This window comes from Rhizomucor pusillus (assembly GCF_041956525.1).
Source record: "Rhizomucor pusillus strain CBS 183.67 unplaced genomic scaffold VTP01scaffold_28, whole genome shotgun sequence".
Taxonomy (NCBI): Eukaryota; Fungi; Mucoromycota; class Mucoromycetes; order Mucorales; family Lichtheimiaceae; genus Rhizomucor; species Rhizomucor pusillus.
In genome coordinates, this window is record NW_027192170.1 from 107,627 (window position 1) to 117,712 (window position 10,086).

General features: G+C 45.0%; 5 protein-coding genes across 5 annotated transcripts; 1 reads left to right on the plus strand and 4 right to left on the minus strand.

Annotated features, from left to right (window-relative positions):
- Positions 1-471: 471 nt before the first annotated feature.
- Positions 472-2,634, minus strand: VTP01DRAFT_6056 (uncharacterized protein; the record flags this gene model as incomplete). Its single annotated transcript, XM_069384915.1, has 3 exons — positions 472-1,040; positions 1,118-1,509; positions 1,574-2,634. The coding sequence occupies 3 exons, from the start codon at positions 2,632-2,634 to the stop codon at positions 472-474; spliced, it is 2,022 nt and encodes a 673-aa protein (XP_069234756.1).
- A 1,114-nt stretch (positions 2,635-3,748) lies between these two features.
- Positions 3,749-5,785, minus strand: VTP01DRAFT_6057 (uncharacterized protein; the record flags this gene model as incomplete). Its single annotated transcript, XM_069384916.1, has 6 exons — positions 3,749-3,819; positions 3,885-4,129; positions 4,189-4,394; positions 4,455-4,720; positions 4,780-5,161; positions 5,228-5,785. 6 exons carry the CDS (start codon positions 5,783-5,785, stop codon positions 3,749-3,751), a joined length of 1,728 nt encoding a protein of 575 aa, XP_069234757.1.
- A 146-nt stretch (positions 5,786-5,931) lies between these two features.
- On the plus strand, positions 5,932-7,060 carry VTP01DRAFT_6058 (uncharacterized protein; the record flags this gene model as incomplete). Its single annotated transcript, XM_069384917.1, has 4 exons — positions 5,932-6,342; positions 6,408-6,491; positions 6,550-6,655; positions 6,714-7,060. The coding sequence occupies 4 exons, from the start codon at positions 5,932-5,934 to the stop codon at positions 7,058-7,060; spliced, it is 948 nt and encodes a 315-aa protein (XP_069234758.1).
- A 17-nt stretch (positions 7,061-7,077) lies between these two features.
- On the minus strand, positions 7,078-7,958 carry VTP01DRAFT_6059 (uncharacterized protein; the record flags this gene model as incomplete). The annotated part of the gene is made up of 3 exons (XM_069384918.1): positions 7,078-7,281; positions 7,349-7,872; positions 7,931-7,958. 3 exons carry the CDS (start codon positions 7,956-7,958, stop codon positions 7,078-7,080), a joined length of 756 nt encoding a protein of 251 aa, XP_069234759.1.
- Positions 7,959-8,134: 176 nt separating this feature from the next.
- VTP01DRAFT_6060 (uncharacterized protein) lies at positions 8,135-9,436 on the minus strand (the record flags this gene model as incomplete). The annotated part of the gene is made up of 6 exons (XM_069384920.1): positions 8,135-8,219; positions 8,278-8,654; positions 8,712-8,809; positions 8,872-8,983; positions 9,045-9,146; positions 9,212-9,436. 6 exons carry the CDS (start codon positions 9,434-9,436, stop codon positions 8,135-8,137), a joined length of 999 nt encoding a protein of 332 aa, XP_069234760.1.
- Between the last annotated feature and the right edge of the window lie 650 nt (positions 9,437-10,086).

Genomic DNA, 10,086 nt, shown 5'->3' on the forward strand with positions numbered 1-10,086 from the left:
GTATCCATCTAACTTGATTTTTCTTCGATGAACCTATTATATAGACTATATCAATGGTATCAGAGTGGTGTTATGCCATTTTGATGCTGCATTTCATGTAATAGTTACACAAAGACATTCAATTGAAGACAGCCTTGTACTATGCATTGTGTGAACATTACATGCTTTAGCCTCCATGCAGTGAGTATAATATAGACTGTAAAATTCATCGAAATTGACTATCCTATTATAGCGGACGCCCTTAACTGAAAGCAATTTGGTTACTAAAGTGCCCTGGAAATTTTTAGTGCGCGAGATACTTTTTTTCGTGCGCATGGTAAATCCCTATACTTATTCTTTCCTGCCTATGTATAAACGTAGGTGACTGCATTGCTATCTTTGTAATTTTAGCTTTAATATAATTAGAAGATGGTATAATAATATATAATAATATTTACTAGTTGTACTATGTATTACTTGCAAGTTTTTCTCTTAGCCAGAGCCAAAGGATACCAAACTATCTAGCCGGTTACGCAGAAAGTTCCTGCTTCCTCCGCTGTCAGAAGATCGATTGCTTGCGATGCCGCTGCTGGTCGCACTGCTGGATGTATAGGTGCTCGCCGTCGTTACCATGTTTATAGCACTGATATCGTTAACGGCCGGATAGTGGTTTGAGGAGGTCGAAGTGGTGACGGAGGAGGACATGTTACCCGATGACCGCTTTGAAGCCAGTATATTTTTATAGCCGCTGTTCGTCTTTTCCATTTCCTTTGTCGTCTTCGCCCCCATTTCCCGTAGATATTTCGCGATGCTCTTGAGTCCACCTTGCTTTGCGAGATCCAGCGGCGTGGGCACTTGTTTACTGATATACGGATTCGGGTATACGCCGAGCTCTCCCACCAATTTGGCAACAATTTTGCTTCGCTGGTGCCGCACCGCATAGTGCAGAGGTGTTTCGCCCTTGTTGTCTCGCGGGTCACTTTTGACCCGGCATTGTCGGATAAGCAGTGTCACAAACCGTGCCTTGCCAAACTTGCATGCATAGTGAAGCGGCGTTGCTCCTAAAAAGGCGAAAAGCCGTTCGCGTTACCAATTTTTCATTGTTGTTGTTGTTGTCACATGAGGCACTGTTATTTACCTGACACATCGACTATATCGAGTAATGCATTGTTGGAGACTTGTAACAGGTAAAGTACGACATCGGCTGCATCCGCCTTGATGGCCGCGTGCAGCGCTGTCTCTTGGCAAGGCCCTCGCTGGTACAGATCTGCCTGCGCTCGCTCTACAAGCAGCTGGACACCGGTCATGTAGCCAAGACTGGCTGCTAACACTAACGGAGTAACGCGGTCTTCGTCTCCTGAAGACAAGGTCACTGTGTTTGGGTTTGCTCCGGCTTCAATGACCCGTGCAATCGCTCTGCTGTTCATGATAGCTATCAGAGCATGCAATAGACCGTAGCCTTCCTTTACGCTCTTGAGAGAAGGCGAGTTTTTGGCAACGTTGGGCTGGCCACCACGACGTAGGTAATTCCTGTCATTAGTACGTGTCATTAACTTGACAAAATACACACTGGGAAGTGAATGGGCGTCTTCACCTGACGAGAGTATCCACCTCATCCTTTCGGTTCTTTCCTCGAGCAATCGAGTCCCAAAACCCTTCCCCGCATGCAAACGTCAGTTCTTGCGTTCGAGTGGTGGATGAATTGGCTGTTGCTGATGATGGTACAAGTGTACACGACGAAACACCGGGATCATCATCCGTCGTGTTCCCCTCGGGCGTACGATTTGATGGTGAAGAAGGTCTAGTCGCTGTTGACGACGGTTGCTGTGGTGAAGGTGGAGCTGGAGGCTTCGAGGTAGGCGGTGGTAATGGTTGTGCATTCACAGGGTCTACGACAATGGTTGTTTTTTCTGCCAATGCCAACACGGATACAAGATCAAAGTGATCGTCAGCGACGACGGCGTCGCTTGTGAAACTACGCAAGTTTTCCTGTTCATCGAGACTATCCATTCCACCAAAGGACAAGGATCCGAGGCTGCTTCGTCGTCCGTGGAGAGATATGGAAGATAAAGACGATGAAGCGCAAGATGATAAGCAGCTATCACGATTTGTACCGCTGGAGGAGGACGTGGTGGTGGTGGTCATAGGACGATAATTATTGTTGGTGCTGCCTCTGCTGCTAAGGCTGCTGGCACGCGGCGGTGGGATAATGAGATTTTCGTCAAAAATCGACAAACGCCGAATTTGCGCATGCGCCCTCTCGAGCTTCGACTTGTAGAACTGCATCTCACGCACAGCCTTGTGATACCGCATACTCGAGCTATCCAGTCGTTGCTCCATAAGATTCGCTGTTGCTTCCAAAATATCAATCCTATCTAGTAAATTTTCTTGCTTGCTGCTCCACGCTGCAATCAAGGCATCTACTGCTTTCCGTATACGCAGCTGCAGTGTCTGTTGCTCGATTTCTCGGAGGAGTCTCTGTAACTCGAGGAATATGACTGCAGTGCTATCGATATCTTTAGGAGCAGCATTTCGTCTCGGAGACATCGGATGTTGAGTAATATCATTATGCTCGCCTTGCTCTTCTCCTTGCTGATGATGATGACGATTATGATGATGCTGACGGTCAACTTGCTGGCTGCTGGAGTCATCCATTGCGTTTGGGGATGGTGGAAAGGAGTAATAAAGAAGCAAAGAAATTCCCAAAAAGCTCATTGTTAAACCCATTCTTATTTTAAATTAAGGTGACTTCGGAAGCAAGGAGGAAAAAGCTTCATGAATCTGACACACATGTCTTGTTTGCGAACCAAGTCTAAATAAGACGCGTTGATCGGCCGGTCAATGAAATCACGTCTGTTGGCAGGGGCTGTTGTGCGTGAGTCTGACCGCCTTTGGGCAATATTCCTTTCTGTGCCCCACTGCAGCGACTCTAAAAACCAACAATGCAAATAAATCATATGATTATTGGGCACTTTGTTCTTTCTTCTTTTATTTTTTTCTTGTCCTTTACATCTTGATCATACGCTAAAGCCACCGATAAAGAACAACGCATCATTATTCGGCGACAACATTCGACCCCCAAATCTCATTGTAAACTGCCTGCGATACATAGTTGCTCTACCTGCGTATCCTTTTTTTCTTGGGCTCCTTTACCCTTTCAGCCTCATTCAGGTACCGTGCGATTCTTGTATAACGCGTTTGTTCACAATATTGCATATGACACATACATATTAAATTTCGTATTACCATCATTCTTGTTGATGACGCTTTGTTCCACGTATTTTATACCTTTTTTGTTTGGACCAGAATTTAAAGAAGAATAAGCGTTTAATTTGTTAAGTACAGACATCCGGGGACTAGAGCTGGTCCCTGCGTCCGGCCGATCAATGCTAGTTAACTCGAGGTTCCGTCGCAACATCGTTGCTACACTCAATGTCATCTTCTGGACCTCGCCTTTTGCGTGCACATGCTCCCATAAGCCTCCTTATTTTCATAGGCAATGCATAAAAAAGCAAATGAAAGTAGGTATCAACGAACAGGCTGCCCCATCGATCTTTCATGATTTTATTTTCTCTCCAAACATGACGAAAGCTTCAACTTGAGGTTTGCGCAGTGTTCGAAATGAATACTTTGTAGAGCAATGTACAGCATTAATAGCAAAACTAATATATATATATATATATATATAAGTGTGTATGGTAACCTGTACTAGGTGAAAATTTTGTTGTCTATGATCATTGCATCGTAAGTTGTCTTTGCACTTGTCTCCCTAATCTTCCACTTCTGTCATTTCCATTCCCTGATATCCTCGCGGTCGTCCTTGCACACGGCCGATCAATCCTGTTTTCCAGATAAGCATTTACTATCATACATGTAAAGATGTCCCATGGAGTAGCCGGTCTTACCATTCCATAGGTTTACAATTGCTTCCCTGTACTTAACACAGACAAGCCAAATCGGAATGGAGAGTAACACAAAGCCTACGGCAGCCAGACTCTCAAAAGGAGCTTCGATGAATGGCGTCGTACATAAAAATAACGCCACTCCACAGAAAAGTATCGGCGTCGTCAACCATACTTTGTAGGGCCGTTTGAGATCCGGTTCCGTGTACCGAAATACAAGCAGAGATAACACTGCTAAAAAGTAAAATCTACAACAATGAAAAAATCAGCTTTGATCTTAGGCTTTCCCCATCCTGCTTTAACTCACATCCATGCACAGACAGAGTAAAAATTGACGAGTCCTCGGAATGAACCAACAAGAATCATGATGGATGTAAGCACTGCTTGAAGCACGATAGCCATCAAAGGTGTCTGCCTGGACGTGCTCAGTTTTCCAAAGAAGTTTGGTAAGTGTCCCTGCTTGGACGAGACATAGATGATTCGCGCGCCTGTGAATACAGTAGCATTTGCAGTCTGCAAAACATAAACATATAAGTTTCTCTTCGACAATCTAGTAAGTTAATAAACACTGACCCCAAAGCAACTGAGAGCAACACAGACAGCTATGACGATACCACCTGCAGGCCCAAACCATTTTCTACCGAGGTCCATAGCGACAGTGTTGGTGTGCATGACCACTTCAGGGCGTAGAATAGCCAGGTAGGCAATGTTGGCAAGCAAATAGCAAAGAATAACGATGGGAATGCCGAAAAATATTACCCGCGGCAGATCGCGGTCCGGGTGCTTCATTTCACCAGACACATAGTTCAAATTATTCCAGCCATCATATGCCCAGAGACCTATTTCCTTCCAATTATTTAGTTTTCGAATTATGCTACATATTTGAAGTCGTGCTTGCCTGAATACAGTGCTACAGCATACTTGCCAAACGTCAATGATTCGATTCCTTGGAATGGAGGCACTTCGAGGCTGTTGTCGCGGATATTTCCCTGGGCGAGGAAGACGACGCCCAGGATGGATATGAACAATGCTGTCAAAACTTTAAGGATTGTGAGGCCATCTTGTACGTGGATGCCGGCTCGTATTGAGATTGCGTTGATAGTGCTGACGAGAAACAATGTGATTATTGCAATAAGTTTAGGAAGAAATGCGGGGATGATAGAGTCGGCTAGCTCGGCTGCAGACTCTGAATCGTGAGGAACTCGAAAGTAATAGGTGTGATATGCTATTCTGGACACGTATTCTCCGAAAACTGTACATACGATGGCTAATCCTCCAGGCTAGACGTAATATAATATACAGTGAGTTGGATGGCAGAATAGCGAGCTGGGATAACGGTGACTTGCCTTTTGAACGACAATGGATACAAACTCGAATGCAAATGATACCAAGCTGCCGAACGCTCGACTGAGATATACAGATTCTCCTCCGTTCATCGGCAGCATAGTACCCAATTCGACGTAGCAGAGAGCACCTAGCAGCGCTAAAAGACCCGATACGAGCCAGATCAAAAGTGCCGTTCCGGGTGCGCCAGTCGCTTCAAGCACAGGACCCGGTGAGCTAAATAAGCCGCTCCCAATCATGGCGCCTACTACTAGGCCCAGTCCGTTGAAAAAGGTGACCTTCTTTTGCAGTTCAGGTCCTCGTGCTTGAGTTTGGGTCAGGGGCATCATGGGTATAGATTCAAAAGAGAACACTGAAGCCGCCGATCTGTTTGCGTGGTGGGTTGCAGGGAGCAGGGTTCGTTCATCGTGGTCTGAAAGTGAGGAAAGGAGGGAGATGGCGTCTTCATCGCTGTAATCGTGTTCGTCGCCTAGGTGGCTTCCAAAGGTGTATTGCTGGTCAGGAGAATGAGGCGATCGCTGGCCACCGCCGAGGTGAACTGGAACTGGAGAGTCGGTCATTACGTTGCTGCTTATGTTATAAGGGGAATTGTGCCCATCGGGGCCAGAGCGGATCACTCGGTCACTTTTTTGGCTGATGAAAAGGTTGTCGTCGGCGGGAGGAGCGGACCACTACTACTTCTTGGAACGGGCACGATAGCAGATCGATGGCAAGCAATGCGAATTTAACGACCGTCGAGTCGTTGCGAATAGCTTTAGCAGAGCTTGGGCTCGAGACGAATGGTCACAAACCAGAACTCAAAAGGCGATTGCGGAAAGCGCGCGAGAAGAAAGCTGCAGAGGAACGAGCAGCAGCGAAAGCAAGATCAGAGCAAGTTGAAAAGACGAACGTGGATGAGGAGGAAAAGAGTGCTGCTGCTGGAGAAGCAAAAGAAGAGCAAATAATAATACCAAACAAGAACAAGTCTGAATCGTCAGCTATTCCTAAAGAGCAGCCGTTGGATTACTATTTGTTTTTCGACGTGGAAGCTACGTGCGAAGCAAACGGAGGATTCACGTTTCCCAACGAGATTATCGAATTTCCGGTTGTCCTCGTTGACGGCAAAACTTTTGAGATTGTGTGTAGGCGCATATGTTATACGATTGCAATTGACTGTTTGCCTAATTATGTGAATTGCACCAGGTGGATGAGTTCCAATCTTATGTCAAACCGAGCATCAACCCTACTCTGTCGGATTTTTGCAAAGAATTAACAGGCATATCTCAGGTAACAACTTTGCAGCAGCCTTCTCTCTCTTGCTCACTTTATGTAATCATCTGAGTAGGAACAAGTTGACAACAGTCCAGACTTTGTGGAAGTTCTGAACAAGTTTCAAGAATTTATGGGCAAATATTCGCTGTTTCGAGAAAAGACTGCAGCGTTCGTTACAGGTACGTCTCCCCTGCCCAGACCATATTTGGTGTTTATTGAATATTAATCTCTGCATAGATGGACCTTTTGATATCCGAGATTTTATTACAAAGCAATGTGAACACAGCAACCTCGAACGGCGACCAGCATATTTTGAGCGGCCTTGGGTGAACATCCGCAAGTTGTTCAAGGACTTCTACAAACTCAAAGAAAACAAAAACATCCCTGCTATGCTCGAAGCATTGAGTATGGAGTTCAAAGGACATCAGCACTCGGGTCTCGATGATGCACGCAATCTAGTCAGGATCGCGCAGAAAATGAAGGAGGATGGGTGTTTATTCAAGACCAACATGTATTGGGGACACAAGATGAGGAATTTCCATCAGCAGCAACAAAAGCAACAACGACGCCGACGAAAGCGATAGCGCTACTCCTGTTTTATTTACAGAAAGTACTTCTTGGTCTTTTCCAGTTCCATCAATTTCTCTACGCACTCCAAGATAGAGTCTCCTTGTATATCTGGCCCTACACCGTTGTACATATCCTTTGCATATTCGCCTTCTTCAGTCGTAAGAAACACTGTCCTGAATGACACATTTTTCGCTCCTGCCAAGTCCCAAGCATGCGAGGAAACAAAGTAAAAGTTCTAATCCAAAATATATGCATGCTGCGTAAGAACCCACGATCAAGATCATTTCCTTTCTTTCTCATACCTCTATGCGTTGAGTTCTATGTACCGCCAGCCGCATCACTTCTGAATACACTTTTGGATGTGGTTTGGATATCCGCAAATCATCGCAGCTCAAGATATTGAGAGTGTCTTTCTGGCCGTCGAGTCGAAAGTAATCCAAGAGGTCTTTGCTTTCTAAAAGAGCCTGCGTGCTCTGATATCCGCCATTCGTAGCTATCCAGAGATCCCATCCATTCTTTTTCAGCAACTGTAGTGCTTCGCGCGCTGTAGGTGCCGGGTCTAGATCTGCAAACGTGGCGATGATCCTGTCTATCTCGTCAGCTGAAGGTATACTGTATTTCCTGATACGCATGGCGCGAGCAAGCGTTGCCTTCAGGACTTGCAACAGCGGGCAATATCGGCCAGCTGACGACGCCCCAAAGTAGTCCCTTAACCCAGACCACAGCCATTCATAAAAGAATCGACTGGTTTCATCGCGTGTCTTTAGATCAGAAGGAAAGCTTTCATGTAGACGATCAATGACCTTGTCGAATGAATAGAGTGTCCCTTTTTCATACTCGTCGTCAGAAACAAGCGTAAGTCACTGTCGACCGAGTTTGCATACCCAAAAAGTCGAAGGCTACGCTTGGCATTGTCTAAGCTAAGAGAGGCCGCCGTGCGTGTAGTAAACGTAATGTGTATTTCATGACAAGAAGGGAAAGTATTTGAACTTTAATTGACCAAAAGACGATGCATGAATGGGGAGGTTAAAAAAGGGGATATGTAAAAGTACAAGGTCAGCGAATGATTGCGCAAACATATGGGGACCTTATGACAGCAAAGTCTTGGTTATCATGGAAGCAATAAGCTGGTGCACGTACGTCGTAGGATGCCAGTCATCCCACCAAAGGTATCTTAGGAATGCATTAACAATTTGCCTCGAGATGTGAAAGATACAAATACGTTGCCTACCTTTGCTGACTTGAGCTGCATTGTTGAATATTTGATTTGCATGCATCAGCAACGTTTACAATGCCAAGTGATTCTGCTTTAGAGAGGAGTTTGTCTTGGAACATTTTATGGACATTGAAAAACAATATCTTTACATCGTCGTCACCGGCCTGTGAAGCCACCCGTAAATCCCCCATGTCTTTGTAACTTAGAGTCATGGTCCTGCTTTCCGTAAACTGGGGTGCTAAGCTGCGAAGTTGGCTGTTGTATGCAGCAATGAGGTTTGTTAGTGATAATTTATCTGCGAAAGACAGATTTCGAAACAGTGGTAGTCGGTTGATGGGTGCTAACCCCATAATCACAAAGTAACGTGTGTTTGATTCGTAGAACAGCTGCTCCTATACCATTTCTTATGCTAAGTAGCGACATTGCATGCTCTCATATCGTTTGATTACCATTTGATCTTCAAGCGACGCAATGATGCCTTCCATCTTTGCATAACGTTCCGCCTCGCTTGTCGTGTTAACAAATATATCGTGGATATCATTTACGCCTACGCACAGTAGCTCAATTTAGCTAAATTCAAGGACTTTGCATGGTAGCAAAAGTACGTACCTGTCCAAATAAAGTGTAATGAAGGCTCTGCACCGCCGCCCTGCACCGTTCCTGGCTGCTGATACATTGTAATTTGTTGACCAGTGTCGGGTACACTTCGAGGCACAATGTCCTATTTCAGGAACACCATAAATAATCATATTATTGGATGGTGGGTGATGTATGATACATACATTGTTGGCCGAGGCTCCCGAGAAAGCATAGTCTAAGGTATCAGCCCCCATCATTTTGGTTAGATATTCAGCCCACGTTGGACCGTTCGTTTGCCGTCCTCTCTAGATACATCCTTTAATTATTACAGAATAAACATTTTTTTTCACTGACATGTCAAGAAACCTACAAAATTCGACGTGTCATAGGAATTGGAATCTAGTGGACCCTCGCCGTTTTCTGTCCAAGAATCACCGAAGAACACAATTCTTTTAAATGGACTACTGTAGCATGGTCTACTGGAAACTTGAAACGGGTAAACTTGCGTATCCTCGTTGCAGACTACATTGTACCCAAGAACCAAATGCGATGCCATTAATGTGAGCGTTCCAGCTATTATTGTTGCAAGACTCATAATGGACAAGAGTGGAGAGAGGGAAAAGATTCAGGATTATCAGCGTGACAACTCGCATTTATTATAATTCTGCATAGCAGCATCGAATAGCAACATACATATTTGAACACAGGAGCCGCGACTGCTGGTGTCCAAAAGATGCTCTGTGGGACATTAAACTTTTTACTCTTTTTACACGTTAGATGCACCTGTAGGCATGCATCCTGCAATGTCAATGCGTCACTTGTGAGGTAAAATGATACTTGCAGCATTCAAGAGTCTTGCGATACATACTCAGAGGTATAAAATCCGAAGTGTCATTTGAATGAATGGGCATGATTCGTCAGTCCAACGCTATTTTGAGCCTGGTTTCTTCTGTGCTCGAGTTTACCATGTTCATCTGCCCACGATGGCAAAATAGAGTGTGTATCCAGAGAAACCTGCGACGATCGCAAAGTCTGATTAAGTAACGATAGACGGCAAAATGATCAAAAATGACCCGCGAAGAACAAGAACCCGAGCCATGATGCGTTCGTTGGTGGATGGGCTCAAAACTTTTGACCGATATCCGCTGCGATGTACGCTCGCACAAAGAAGACAGACCTGTATAATGCACTTTAGTGTTCATATGATATGTAGAATGAATATTCAAGCCATTCAAAAGTCCCTGA